Source organism: Cololabis saira, chromosome 9 (genome assembly GCF_033807715.1).
Source record: "Cololabis saira isolate AMF1-May2022 chromosome 9, fColSai1.1, whole genome shotgun sequence".
Taxonomy (NCBI): domain Eukaryota; kingdom Metazoa; phylum Chordata; class Actinopteri; order Beloniformes; family Belonidae; genus Cololabis; species Cololabis saira.
The window spans coordinates 18,141,901-18,157,757 of NC_084595.1; the positions used below are offsets into that span (position 1 = coordinate 18,141,901).

At 44.0% G+C, this 15,857-nt stretch overlaps 1 protein-coding gene across 3 annotated transcripts in view; it reads left to right on the forward strand.

Moving 5' to 3' along the window:
- The window catches only part of fras1 (Fraser extracellular matrix complex subunit 1), a 329,177-nt gene that overhangs the window by 111,398 nt on the left and 201,922 nt on the right, over window positions 1–15,857 (forward strand). For 2 of the 3 annotated variants that reach the window (XM_061730659.1, XM_061730660.1), the window contains exons 6-10: window positions 2,162–2,295; window positions 4,912–4,995; window positions 7,973–8,074; window positions 11,857–12,048; window positions 15,235–15,324. In XM_061730659.1, the coding sequence (XP_061586643.1) occupies window positions 2,162–2,295; window positions 4,912–4,995; window positions 7,973–8,074; window positions 11,857–12,048; window positions 15,235–15,324 (602 nt within the window). The remainder of the gene's footprint in view (window positions 1–2,161; window positions 2,296–4,911; window positions 4,996–7,972; window positions 8,075–11,856; window positions 12,049–15,234; window positions 15,325–15,857) is intronic. The other variant, XM_061730661.1, reaches the window with a different exon arrangement.

The window sequence follows — 15,857 nt, forward strand, 5'->3', positions numbered from 1 at the left end:
TTGAAGGTGAAACGGTTTTTGTGAGTTATTCATTTCAGATGGTGTAATTAGGTGTACCTCAGGTGTACTTAACACCGCACATCCAAAAGGCTGCCGACGGCGGTAATGGGCGATGATGGGGCTTGTGTTTGAGTACATCCTTTTACAAATCATTATCAAGACATGCAATTTTGGCATTTTCTTCTTGAATTTGCTTCCAGTGGTTCATTTCTAATGGTTCAGGATGCATTTTTTCAGACGAAACAGCGGCACTGCTTGAATATGCCCTTAAATGCTTTTCATGCCGTTCAATGAGAGATTCTTTTTTAGGGGTTGATTTTAAGGATGTAGTTACAGCAAACACTCAACCTTTCCGTTACTGCGAATTAGCGGGCAAAGAATGAATTCAAATATTTTCAGAACATTTTTCTAGTAAAGGAAGATCAGCTACTCCAAAAACACGTGAGGCAAACGTTATGAAAGTTTGATTGCGTTTACTTTGCCTTAGATTTTTTGACCCCGCAAATCTCACCGCAACAGTATGCCGGCATGTGCTCCTTAAAACAGGTACCTAATTAATCTTTTTTTGTCAAAAGAAAAGCAGCCTAACCCTAACTCTCTTATGTTGTAAGTCATGTGGAGTCTTTGCATATATAACAGATCATCTTTATCGTCACCCAATTTCACATCATGCTGCTCTTCTGGACCTAAGAAGGCCTGTACAATGGAGGGGTTGAGTCCAGGGCTTGTGTTAATGTTTCTTTAATACATCATCTATTCAGTACCTCAATAAACTGTTCATGTTCAGTTTCATGTTAGAAATAGGTAAAAGGGCATCTCCTTTAGGTCCTGCTATGGTTGGGGTGGGACAGGTTGACGTCCGACAACATCTTGTAGGGTTGCTGGAAGAAAACTGCAAGTCGTGGATTGGAGCTCGGTTCTGCTGGGAACCTGTTCAAATATGACCCTCATCAGGAAAAGATCTTTCTTGTGCTCTTATTTAAAAAATCATGCCTACACGAGCCTGATGATGAAAGCTAAAATAGAGCTCCTCGGCCACAGGAAAATATGTTTGGGGATCGAAAAAGGTGCAAAATAATGTGAATAAAAGCAGCTCTGGGACTTTAATACATCTCGAAACTCTTACCAGCCTTTCTCCAGACATGAAAGCTGCGGGTTGTGGCCTCCTAATGGACATTTCTGATAGACCTCAGAGGAGCAGTACTCACAGCCTCTTCTGGAAAGAATAGACAAAAATTACTCAGCAATGGGAGTTTTAACACTACTGAAATATTTGATTTAAGATAAGATAAGATAAGATAATCCTTTATTATTCCCTCAATGGGGGGAACTCCTGTGTTAGCAGCAGTACACTTAACATATACACACACACACACACACACACACACACACACACACGCATGCGGGGAAGGGGGTAAACATTTAAAAAGTAAGAGATATATATAATTAAAAAATATGGACAGTACACAATACACAATATACACAATGCAGTGGAGATATAAAGATAAAAATATAAGATAAAAAAATAGTGCAAAGGAAGAAAAACTGTGCAAAAAAGCAGGTAAAATGAGTGTGAGGTAGACAGATATTGCATGGATATTGCACATATGATTATTGCACATATGGTTATTGCACGTTATTATTCCACGTTATTATTTGGTCTTTTCCTGTGTTTGTTGTTTTGAAACTTAAATATAAGCCAATTAAAATGAAAGATATGAGCCTCAAACCTGGCAGAAAACCAGGCCTGGTTCTCTCAGCTACGGTTCCAGTGAGGGATCATGAGGGAAGTCTCATCATTTCACATCAAATTCATTTGCAACACAACAAAAATAAAGGAGATCCGTATCTTAAACTCAGATTATCCCCACAATGCACGCTGTTCTGCACGGTGATTTGAAGCTCCGTTGTGTTTATTTCGGACATTTCTGGGAACAGTTTCTATGAATGTTTCGTGCGGTATCATCATTATCATCATTCAGACGGAATATTTACAGAATCCCAGAGTTTCTGAGGTGTGATCAGCAGCTAAATTCCCCCCCCACCCCCCCGATTCTAAATCTCATGTGAACAGGCACCTGATTATCTGACAGCCGTTTTCCCCTCTTTGCTCATTCTGCTCCTGCCTCTGCTCCTGCCTCCGCTCGGACCCGTGCGCCAGAGTCCTGCTCCTGGGAGGGGGTGGCCTACAGGGACGGCGAGGAGTGGACACCCAGCCTCTGCTCCAGGTGTGTCTGCGTCAGCGGCAGAGTCCAGTGTGCAGTGGTGGAGTGTCAGCAAGTGGCCTGCAGACCGGTGAGTTTCCCCAAAAAACAACACGCGCTCTCATTTTAGCATTTTCATGCCGGTCAGATTTGCTTTGAGTCGATTCAGAATTATATATAAGTGAATGGGGAACGAGTAGTGCTCCTTCACTATAATTAGTGAAGGAGCACTTGATCCGTCCAAACCCCTCGGGTCAGCAGATGATCCCTGCTTGTCCTAATCACACACTTTTCCCAACTCAAAAGACTGCCTCTTATTTTTTAAAACCTGTTTAAAGAGCCCTCTTAATTTGTTTCACCTGTTAATAGTCATAATAAAGAAAGGTTTGTCTGATACTGGAGAAAAGTTTCTATTCATTCCACTTTTGTGTCCAACTTCAGTCTGAAAATGCTAATAAATGTTTGTGTTCGCTCAGTTTTCTCTAATTATTCACAAAGGACAGGCTTGATGTGTTACATGCCCGAATACCTGTTTTGCCAGCTTATTAGATAAAAAAACTGTTGCTCATGTTCCTCCACCCCTCGGCGGTGCCGAACACCAAAGATCTTTCTTTCAAAAACGTCTCTGTCAAAGTTAATAACATTTAACCTGAGCTGGGATGCCATGACGCTTTTAAGTAACATCAAACACGAGCAGTGATGAAAGAACCCCTGCTGCGTCCTGGTGTCGTCTGCACCCGAGCATGGAGGAATCACCCAAACGCACCACAGAAATCCCGTTCAGCCTTCACCAAGGACGTATGAGCCACGCCTGCGAGCAGCAGGTGGCGGGGTCTGCAGATGCTCCTCAACATGTGCAACCACAAGTGTGAGCAGACCAAAAAGGGTCTGCGTAAAGAGAATTATTTATTAGTAATGCTTGTCTTTTAATCTTTATCTAATCAGGATTTAATTCCTCTGTGAAGATCTTTGGTCACCCAAACGAGCAGGCACTTAGAGATAAATATGTATTTGACCTGTATTCAGCTTTGTAAGCCAGAATTCAGGGAAAAGCGGCTGCGAGTGAACTTTTTTTTGGTCTTTTTTTCTAAGCAAAGCTGCAGAGTCAGCGTGTTGGTTAGCTCCTGATTAAAGACAAAGACTTCTCTACTCCCGCCTCCAAATGAGTTCATCTTTACTGTTAACTGACTCCCAGCTACATTATTATGCAACATCTATTTAAACATGATTAATTTTCATCAGCTAATTAATTTATATGTTACCGCCTTCATCCATCCATCTATTTACATCCGCTTATCCGGGACCGGGTCGCGGGGGCAGCGGCACTGTCTTTTCTCAGCTGTCTTTGATTTACACAATTTAAAATACTAGCTCTTTATTTAAAGGACACTTCTTATATCGATCGCCCGGTCAGCCACAAATTCTCTCTTATGGCACTTTTCCACTAGCACCTACACAGCTCTACTCATCTCAGCTCGGCTCATCTCAACTTGGCCTGGTTTCTTTTCCATTACAATTCAGCACCTGGAGCAGAAGTAGGAGGTTAGAGCGAAACTGCTGTGACGTATTTGATTGTGTGATCTAAACGAAGAAGACAACAACACTAAAGATGTAGAACATGGAGGAGATGATATATGTGCTGCTGGATCTGTGACTTGTGTTCGATATCAAGTAAAAAAATGAGAGTGAGAGAAGCTTCAAGCGGCGTCGCTTTTTAATTTTCTTTTAGTTTGTCTCGGCGCTGCTGAAAAGTCAGCTGGAGCCGCGAGCAGCTATGAAGTGACAGAGCTCCTGGTAGATCTTGTTGTTCCTTATCGCCCGTCTAGATCCCTTTTTAATTCTCTCCTCAGCCACCAGGTTTATGAACACCTACACCTCAGAGTTGGATCATGAAACAGCTTCTGTGCTGGTCGAATAAAATGAACAGTCATCTTCAGCTGATGTCACATCCTGACTCAGACGTCTGACTCCAACCCCCCGACCAATCGGTGGCCTGTAGTGTGATGACGTCAGATACAGCCCGACTCAGCCGCTTAGAACCTCGGCAGAATAGTTACAGAAAAAGTATCTACTCGGCACGTTAGACCCCTAGTGGGAAAAAAAACAAACTGAGTGGAGGCGTGTCGAACCGGCTGAGTAGATACTAGTGGAAAAGTGCCATTAAATGGGGCTGGTACCAATCCACCAGTACAGAACGTACCGAACCCACAGCTGCTGGGCTACTTAGGCTTTACGTGAAGACTCATGCAGGAGCATCCACGAGCACATTTTCCTAACACCCGAGGTTGCTGCAGGATCACTAATAACACACTGGATCAATAGGTTTTCATCTTCTGGAATCCCTGCTCCGCCGCAGCCACTTAGGAGGTTGTTGTTGATGTGTCCAGTGTGTATCGACTGACATTTAAAAGTCTTCTGTTTGCATTTGACGGTTATTCTATTCCTCCAACATTAAATTTAAATGATGATATTGGGGTTTTACAGCTGCGCAGTAAGACAAAAGGCTGCTTTTCTGCCGGAACAGACAGGAGCAGAGACAAGACTGATATTGATCTGATCGAAACCCTGATCAGGGTGTTTTTGTTCAAATGTCAGGCTGCCCGACACTATTATCCCAACTCATAATGAGACGATATTAACGTGTTATACCAGTAGGGAGGAAATGCACAGGCGCAGATCTGACCTCACGGTTTCTTTCTCCCCCCAGCACGAGAACTTGGTGATCCAGCCGGGCCGCTGCTGTCCACAGTGTGTGTCCAACCCTTGCCTGTCCGCTGGGAGACAGTACCAGGTAAGCGGACTTGTGTGTGCTCGGTGTGTTTGAAGAGAAAGTGCTTTAACTCCTGCTGCTGCAGCAGTCGCTGTGAATCCTTCTGACGGTGTATCCACCATTCTCTCATCCTTCCTGTCCCATTCTTTCCAATGTGTGTGTCTGGTTTATAAAACACACACACACACACACACACACACACACACACACACACACACGCACGCACGCAAGTATGTACATAAGGTATATTGTGATTATGTGACTCCAAACTTGAGTTTGAGCTTGAAAACATCACAAAGTTACTTCGTTGTGTCATCAGATGCAGCAGCTTTTGTTCTGTTGCACAAAGTAAATATAAAAGCTGTAATCTCAAGAGGACACTAAACTTGAAATTATTATTTTTACACAAATATGCAGTGTATTTGTTTATTTTCCTAAGCTCTGAGTTTGAGTGTGCAAACAGGAAAGACACCTTGTCACCTTGGGATTCTGAATGTTGCATGTGTTTAACAATATATATATTTATATCAAAGCTTTACTGGGGTTTAAGGTTTTCCGTGACAGCTTGCAAATAAAAAACTTTGAGACCTGGTCTCTCTTCCCAATTCTGTCAGGAGTCTTGGTGTTCCTAGAGGAATGTCTGCAAGCGCGGCGGCTCGGTGGTTAGCACTGTTGTCTGTTGTCTGTAAGGGGGATCGCTGTGTCATCCATCCCTCCATCCCTCCATCCATCCATCCATCCATCCATCCATCCATCCATCCATCCATCCATCCATCCATCCATCCATCCATCCATCCATCCATCCATCCATCCATCCATCCATCCATCCATACATCCATCCATCCATCCATCCATCCATCCATCCATCCATCCATCCATCCATCCATCCATCCATCCATCCATCCATCCATCCATCCATCCATACATCCATCCATACATCCATATAAATATTTCTGTACTTGAGGGTCAACATTGCCGGAGTAGTGCCGAGAGCGCAAGTTTCACAGTTTTAAGGAAACGTAGTGGTGTGGACGTGCTCTCTGTGTGCTAACGATAGATAGACGAAGTATAATTCCAGTTCTTGGATGTCTGTTGGTTAGCAGTCCTGAAGCAGATAAGAACCCCCCCACACCTCAAACCTGTGTCAGTGTTTTACGCTCGAGGAGAAAGTGGCTGTGTTGCATGAGATGGAGAGAATGCATGTGAGTTTTTGACCTCACTCACCTGTCATTCATCCATATATGACAGACATGCAGACACGAGCTGAGTGATGGATGGATAGAGAGGTACGGAGGAAAGATACGGTTCTAAAATGGATTGACAGCTGCTGAAATACACCTTAAGAAATAGATTTTAGACATGTTTAAAGACAGACCGCTGGTGGACCTAGCAACACCCCAACGCAGACGACACACAAATAAATAACCAAAGGCTTCGTGTTTGTTTTCCCTCGCTCGCCTCCCTCGCATTTTCCCAAACAGAGCCCAGTTGCCCCTGTTAATGTATAGCTCTGGTTAGAGAAAATGGTTTCGGTGTTGGTTCACTGTGTGTTAAATCCATTTGTGTTTGCTCTCTCTGTTCGTGCCGCTCCAACTGTTGTGAAACGTTTCTGCTTTCAAGCGTTTGCGCTTCCGTAAAGAGTGTTTGTTCAGATGAAAGCTATCCTGCCTCATCTCTGATTGACCCAAACATCTACCAGGATCACGTCTGTCCACGATTCCCAAATCAGTCCGGTTGCTGATGTTCAGGGAGCTTTACAAAGTGCTTCACAGGCTTTTCATGTTTTAAATAATTTGCATCTTACAAAGAGTCTTAATCAATATTTAATTCAGCCATTTAGTTTGAGTGAGAGTTTAAGTTGGAAATACATCTGACAACTGAAGGAAGACGTTAAGATGCCGGCGCTGGACGAGCTACGTTTCCGCGGCAATGGAAGACGAGAGACCAAAGCAACCAATCAGAGCTGAAACACCGTTTTCTGACTGTTTCCCAGGAGCTTTACACATTAATCAAATGTATTAATGGCAATGCTTTCACAGAGTATTCTTCTTTTTATCGAAATCAATTACAGAGATTTCTCTCTTGAGTACGTAGTGGGAGGAGTTTGATTGGCTGTTTACTGATATGACAAAAATATGAGACACATCCACCAGCAAATGTTGCCGCCATGCTACCCATCACTGCTGGTCGCATGCTTCTTTTGGACAGTCAGCCTCACCCGGGTAGCAGATATGTTGTACATTTGGCCCAAATCAGGCCGTAAACCTGAGCACCTGGGCAGGTGATGATCCGCGGTGACCCCTCCAGGCTGTTGTTGTTTTTGTTTCACAACTTGCTTGTATACTTGTTTAACCCAAACCCCGAACCTCCTGGAGTTTGCAGTCATCCTCATCCCCCTCTGAACAAATTGCAAATTCACACACCACTCATTTTGTTCCCTTTATGCCTATCTTACTACCTCCAATAGGAGAAACGGGGGAGTTACGGTAGCACAAAAAAAGTACAGGAGAAAGTTATGAAGTTCCTCTTTCATGGGATTAACCCAGAGGAGGATGGAGGGATAAAGGTGATACGGAGGTGGGACGGACTATCCTGGCGGCCTATAATTCAGACCCTTATAATCTCCCTCAAACACACACATACATTGTTTTCTTTTTTAACCCAATTACTTGTAACATTTTGGCTCAGTGAACTGGAAAAAGAAGAAAAATCTCCAAAAACAGAGAGCTTTTTTCAGTCCAGTCGGGTTGTTTAAAAAGTTTTCCAATAAAGAGGAATTATGTGGAGCTTTAGCAGGCGGGCGTCTGCTCCGCACAGCTGCGCGTTTGTATGCCAGTCACGGCGCGTGCACGCCCCGGATCACTATCTCTGCATCTCCTCGGAGAACGAGAGCGCCCGTTGGATTCAAATGAGCTTTGAGTTTCCCCACAAGCATCTTGTGGTTCAGTGTGTGCATCAGTGTCTAAATGAAGATGTTTATCTCTGTGTTTCTTGGCAGCACGGCGAGCAGTGGCAGAAGAACTCCTGCAGCACATGTGTGTGTGACAGGGGTCAGTCTAAATGCCACACACACACCTGTGGCCCGGTCGACTGTGACAAGGTGGGTGGTCTCTCTGGTGGATGAGCATGCTCACTGACATCCAGGTCCGTAGAGATGTCTCTTCACATGCTGGGCTCTTTACTACAACTGATGGATGCACAGATATTCAACTTTTCAAGAACATGGAGACTCAAAGGTTTAAGACTCAAGTGCAGGAGAGCCAGAGGTGTTTTTTATGAAATACAAAAGCCCTTTGTTAGAAAATCAAAAATGCAGTCAGGGCAAGGTGTCCAAGAAACCAAAACCAAGCAAATCACGGGCAAAAAGACTGACAGACGTGGAAGGAAGACAGCAGGAAAGGGAGGACAGGGAGGATTATAAATAGACACACACCCAGAGTCACTTAGAGGTCAACAAGACACAAGTGTGAACAATCAGTGCCGCTGAGAGCAAAGGAAGTCAAGCAAGAATGAAGCTATTTCTGCAGCGTGTCTACTTCATCACAGCTCAACTAGCAGGCTAAAGGTCCATTTATACTACTATACTTTATATCATTTATACCATTTATACTAAAGTTGCTTTCGTCAACGAGAATCATGACTGAATATCGTCGTCAACAAACCTTTATCATCTGAGGAAAAGGGGACGAGATGCAACGAAAATCTGGTCATGTGACGATAACGATAATTAAATATATAATGCAATATTGTAGATGGATAAAAACGAGACTAAAATGTAGATTACAAAATAAAAACTCTGCTAAAATGCGTCTTCATTTTCATTGAACAAAACAAGATGAAATGTTCTAACAAAGATCCTTAATCTCCATGTTTTCAGTAGTTTCCTCTGGTTTAGTTCTGCTGCTGGGTGACGTCACGTCCTCAATCCCAGTTGCGGCCCGCGGGGAATCAGATCCAGAAGATGCAGCTGCAGGTTAGAGGCTGATGCTGTTAACGCAGAGCTCTAGGTTCACGTCAATTAAAAACAAAGTCAAATAGAGAAATGGACTGATGGCAGGCCACGCGGGGATCTTCTCTGGGACTGGAGAAGAAGAAGAAGAAGAGACCATCTTTGGATACACTTTCCTACATAGACGTGGAAAAGAAAACCCAATGTGTTGTCGAAAAAGAAAAAAGATGGGGAAATGGGGAGCGTCTTATGTATCTGGAATGAGTGTATTCTTGGGGTTATAAGGTAACAATAATATAATAATAAGATAACTTGAATTGTAAAATGGGTTTGGCTAAATACAATCTTTGACTAAAACTGGACTAAAATGTGGAGGCTGCTGCACAGAAACCCGCTCCTCAGGGATGCGGTGGTCTTTGCTGCTTCCTTTGGCTCCTTCGTTGCTGGCCCTACTCGTCGCCTCTCAGCACCTAGAAGTTGCATCACGTTAAAGACGGGCTTCAAGCTTTCATATTGAATCAGTCACTGTTATTGTAAGATGTATAACGAAACTGAGTGCAAACCCCAACAGTATTAGATAAAAACTGCTCATAAATAATCCGTAAAATGGCTCTTTATAAAAACCATCATAATAATAGATGAAGCCCATCAGCTACCCAATATCCGCATGTTGATTAAAAATTTACCACCACGTTTATCTGGCGCTGGGTCAGATGACGCAGCGGATCCACCCCTAAACACGAGTCGGGCCGCATCAATCAAAAAGCAATAAAAGTTTGACTTTCGTGGAGGTCTAAGGTGGTAAAATGTCAGCTTTTACAGGCAGCTTGTACTTAAGCAGCCACAACACTTAAAACAACATATATGCATCCCCTGCCTGCAGAGGGGAGCTCAGCTGAACACAGAAAGTGGGCTGTTGCCCTGGCAACACGAGCCTGCGCCTGCATGCTTTTGCTTTTAACCTGACTTCACCTTAACGGGGCTTGCTGGTTGTCCCCAAAAAGAAAGAGAGTCCCCCCCTGCTGCTAAATGTGTAAATAGCTTTATTGCCATGCAGCATGACCATAGCTGGCACTTTCAAACACACATGCGCACACGCAGAGCCACACACAAACTCATACTGGCAAACCAAATTGCACACAGGCTGACATTTAATCCTTAACTGCCTGCAGCTTCCATGTTGTGCAGGAGCTCTTGTTAGTTAGTTAGTCACCATAAAAGTCAAGTGCAGCATGACAAGTGATGACTGGAATAAAAGAGCTACAACCAGATGTTTCCCCTGGTAACACATTCAGTGTTTTGCACCAACAATATGAAAAAGTACAGGTGATCTATCAACGTTTTCCATTGCAACGCAGGGTAACTGTGTATCTGTCAAATGTTTATGTTGGGAAAAATAAGCGCCGCCACGGAAAGTTTATTTGGGAAGGAGATAAAGATGTGACTGACGTCTAAAAGCAGCTGGCACGCGCATCACTTGAAAGACTCCAGTGAGTCGGTAACCTCTTTCAGCACAAACCGACTGTAATTTAATCAAACGTCACTCAATCAGAAGTAAACACTCAGAATTGGGTCTCCCTTCGACGGCGGCGCACACGCATTTGCTGCTCCAGTGAGCGACTCTGGTGGAGGGCTGGTGTGTGTGCGCGAGATTATGTCAGAATAAACAACTCTGTGTGTTCATGCTGATGAAGAAACATGCCACTCAGGGCAACGGCATGCCCCAGATAGATGCGAGTAGCAGAGGAGGCTTGATGCTCAGAGGAAGGCCTTTTTTTTAAAAACCAAATGAAGAAGTGAGACTAAACAAGCATTTCCCTTGAACCCTTATAACGTATTTCCCTGCACATTTATTTTACCCCATTTAAAAAAATGTTTGCTGAAAGTTTAAAGCCACATCCTCCATCATCGTTTGATCATACTTAATGTAGGTGAGAACTGAGACATAACCAGGTTGCCAGCCTCCTGGCCATCCATCCTAATTATTTCCCTTGTGAAATACAAAGAATCAGGCTGACACCCCTGGATCTGGTCATGTTGGTTGTCTCATAGGCACCCCTGTGTGAGTCACTGCATCCATCCCTGCTGCTGCTGGTTCGGTGCAGTCAGTGCAGCTTTAAATAGCTTTGAATGGGCTGGAATAGCAGACCCATAGCATGAGAGAGAACTTTTTCAAATTGAATGGATCTAGGTTGGCTGGCTGGGATGGTTATCCAAGCGAAGTAAACAAACAGCCGGACGTTCAAGGAAAGGTGCTGATCGTTGCTGTGTGTCACTTCCTGTTTCCGTTTACCAAAAGCATATTTGAACGTCCCCACAACAACGGACAAACGACTTTAACACATGCAGGTCAGCAGAAAAGAATACGAAGCAACAAGTCTCCCCAGCATGCACAGTTGCTCGCTGGGGTAAATGTTCAGGAAGCGTAGCTGCTGCATTTGCACATTCTCTCACCTGCCGCTCAGACAGATTTATTTCACTAAAGGCCTAACTGGGAACTCGGCACGCCGGAAGTCTCCGGCTTTGCTACCGTTCCAGATCGGACAGCAGTGCACGTGTGAAAATGTTTTTTCCTGTGTTGATAAATGATGCATGAAAGAGTTTGCACAAACTATGAAAACGCTCCCTGATCTTTCGGTGGAGTGTTCTGTAAAGTCGGGAATCCTCTTCTTGACATTTCACGTTTTCGGTTGCAGGATTGTCAGCAAGTCAAGTAATGAATATGCTCTGATATGTTTTCCCTTAATGATGCAACACACTTTTTTCTCCATCATCTTATCTCTTTCTGCAGAAAGAAACATGTACAAAAGCAGGATTTTTATAAGCTCCTTGGACTTTCTTTGTCTTGAGTTCCAACTCGTTCCCAGTGCTTACCCTGAATATCAAAGCGAGACACTTAGACACCTAAATATCTCTGTGTTACTTTGTTTCAGGGTCAGACCAAAGTGAAGCGTGCCGGTCAGTGCTGTGATGAATGTGCTCCCGCCAAAGGAAGCTGCCTGTACCAAGATACGGTGCGTTACCATGGAGACATGTGGAATGGCACGGGCTGCGAGTTCTGCACGTGCAGCCGAGGCCAGGTCCTGTGTCGGAGGGCCGAGTGTGGACGAGTCGAATGCCCACAGGTGAGTCGGGGCGGGCAGGGGGGGGTTCAGTAGCCGCCAGGTTAACTGATTAACTGATCACCAGTAAGTGTGAGCGGCAGAAGCAGATGCTGCGTCGGTTTGCTGGTCTGGAGTGTTCAGATTTCCAATGAGGAGATACATCAGCGCGCCACTTACCCGTGAATCTGGGAAGACTTGCAAGGAAATTCAGACTATTTGGAGTACATAATTTTGCAGTTGAAAAAGATTATAGTTGTCAATCTTCCCGGCAGTGAGTGTGGAGACTGAATTAGTATGGCTAACGTGGAAAGGCTCTCCTTTAAAATAAATAAATGGATGAATCAGAGAGCGTACGGTTGCAAAGCTGCATCTTAGAAAAGCACCAGACTTCTGAGACAATGTTCTCTGGAGAGTTAGGACCACAGAGTCTCCCCGTAAATGACAGCACCTCCAACTGTCGAGCATGGTGGTAGAGGGGGGGTGCTTTGGGCTTGTCCTGCTGTCACGGGACCTGGGCTCTTGGAGTCTTGATGTTGGCCAGGAATGACTCTGAACCTCTGAGTATTCTGGAGCGAGGCCAGCAGTCTAAGGCCTTGGCTGAAGGTGCATCATGCAACAGGGCTCAAATGGTCCCAAACCACCAACTCTCTGGCAGGACGGGTTCAAAGGAAACAAGTCTTGATAAAGCAACTTTGGTAAAGAGCGTGGTCCAAAGCTGCTGCTGCTAAATGGGGTTCGGGGCGTACTCTGTTTATCAAATGCTGCTTCTGCTTGAATGTTTCTACTCTTCTCACATTATATTGTCCCCAAACAACGCCAGCACCCAGAAATCCAATGTTTCTGGCTTTCTAGGGGTTACCAAAGAGTTAATGGAACACGTCAGAGGTATTTTGTTCACAGTTATCTAAATTTGCTTTCCGTGAAGGTTTAAACATAAGGAACCGGGTGGGATGGCCTCATAAGAGGAGGACTGCCTCCGTCGCAGGTCATCACTTAAAAATGTGATGAAATGACACACGAGAGGAAACTAATGATCTGTGACGAAGCTTCCAGTCGGGCTAGACCGAGCTGACGTTGCATCTGTAAGACATCTGCTCCGAGCGGCTCGTGGTTTTGGTCTCACAAAGGAGTCGGCCTCGAGTCCAGATAGCAGAAAACCAGCCGATGACCTTGTGTGAAGACGTGTACTGGAAGAGGTTTGAAAAGTGGATTTAAGGACTAAACAAACTGAGGATTAATCAAAGTTATTAACTGGTTTCATTCAATCCTCCAAAGAAACAGCTTCGTACTGGTTGCCATGTCAACTCAACATGCCAGCGGTGATCGTTTCTCTTTTACAGCAAGCAGATTTAATCATATTGCTTTAATGCCCCCCTCTCACGACTGAGCAAGCCCTCATTAATCAACCCGGTGGTGATAATTAAAGCTGCTCAGTGTCATTGGCTGTAAGTAGCAATACTGGCATCTGTCCAGCAGTGAAATGAACAAGGTCACTCTCATAAGAAGATCAGAGCCATTCCTCTTATTTATTTTTATTATTTGTGTGTGTGTGAGTGTGTGGAATTAAGACAAGGTTATGGGCTTAATGACTTGAGTGGGTCAGTGGGGACAGAAAGGCGCTGGGCTGCAGTTACAGTGAGAGGCTTTATGGGTCCTCCTCCGACAATGTTATGGTCTGTGGGATGAAGAGCTTGTCTGATTCGTTCGGCTTGAGAACAGCCTTTATAAAAGCCCAATAAATAAATAAAAACTCAATATACCTGACTGACATTCAGGAATGAAAGGCTAACGCATAAGAGAGCCCGCTGGTTTCAGTTGTTTCATCTTTATTTATTTCCTGTTACATTGCCCTCAGTATTGCCTTGAAATGCCCTGGGAGGAGGTGAGGAAGGATAGAGATGAGGACATTCAACAGTCTCTCAACAGCTTTATTAAGGACACACACACACACAGACACACACACTGGCATAAAGAAAGCAAATAAAACAAATACAAAAAAAAATAGACATAATCCAAGATATTAAATATCTACAACACATGAAATCTACCCCAATGATTTCACGTGTTAGAGAAGAACCTGACGGAAGTCTGATAACCTGCACGTACATCTGTATGAGATGGTGCTGCAGAGCGGTGCAGGTACTGTAGGCGCCCCAACACTGACGCCTCGCTCCATCATATGCTGCATATTTTCCAAATAATCATATTAACTTGTGTATATGACACTGACATGCCATCAGCTATATACGGATGTAGTTCATCACATACTTTAACGACAGTACCAGACAGAGAGAAGTCGGGGAATGACACCTCACTGTCCTCCCTACTCCTAATCATTAAAGTTTAATGATTAAACGCTTGCACAAAAAGAATCACCTCTCGATCACAAACATCCAGTGGTCGATGGCGTTACCAACTTACAGTAGCTTTGATAAATCGTCCATAAAGACATTAAAAAAGGAAGAAAAAAAGCCTTCTGTGTCTAACTCCATGGTATGCACCGGAGAGAGATCTTGGAACCTCTCTGCTGCTCTTAAAATCACTTTTTATAACGGATACGATCAAAGGCTTTAGATGATGAAACAGAAAAACTGAAAAATGGTCCTTCACGCCAATAACATATATCTAAAAGATACACGTATCAGTGGCATGTTTGGGTTTACGACACATTGATGGTCATAATAAGACATCCCTGTTTAGAAGCCTTTAGATAAATATGACACGAGGTGCTGACGCGTCGCCAGGCTATCGACAGACTCGGACATGTTTACTGGGTTGCAGTGATGACGATGGAGGAGGTCATAGTTTGAAATACGGTGAGGCGTGGAGGCATTTAGCTGGTTGCAATCTCCAACTTCACCACTAGGTGTCACTGATCTTATCAGTGGAGTTTCTCCGGTGACGGATTTCTCGGTTGTCTTCACATCACGGAGGTAGAAGGTTTAGCTGCCAACGAAGCACCACCATGTGTCTGTCACGACCTTAAGGATAAGCAATTTCTGAGTGATTCTTTTATAATATCCATGAATGATGACATCATCATCTGCGAGCTGTTCTTGTATTACATGTGTTATAGCTGTCTGGCTTGGTCGCAGGTTATTTTGAACTTCGAGTCTTAAGATTAAAAAAAAAAAAAGAAGAAATGTAAAGATAAAAATTGTAAGTAATGTATAATGTATTTATTTGGTATTTCACTTATGTTTTCAGGATTCGGAGCTTGTTGACCTGCCGGGAAAGTGCTGCCCGGAGTGCTCCTCGGTGAAACCTTCTTGTCTGCACGAAGGGAAATCCTACAAGGTGCATCTGCGTCCCTGGTGTTTGCTTGCACGTGAACAACAGTAGAAAAACGATAAGAAATTCTAACTGTGTGAGAGAGAAACAAAGACATCAGAGGTCTGCAGAAAGAAAGGCAGAGGCGTGAAGTCTCCATGCAGCAGAGGCTGCTACACTAACTACTAGTTAACGCGTTAATGCTAAGCTGTTTATAAATATATAAACATAAACTCTTAATACTTCTGATTAATGCTGCAGAAGGATTGATTGAAGCTGTGTTTTAGGACGGAGAGGTCACATCATGAAGGGCTTTTATCGAACAAAATTCTCTTTTCTTATGATGCCCTGTATCTTGCAGACTTCTGTCATTATTCAGCTTTGTCCCAAAAAACGACAATGCAGAGCTTTAATATTTTAGGGGAACGCTCTTGTGATACCGCGAAGCAGAGGCTGCGACTCAGTACAGGGCCGTTATCCCTCTCTAAATAGATTGCTGCTCCTCTCCCCAAGGAAAGCTTTTTACCAGCAGTAAACAAGGAAATAGAAAGCTGATGCAT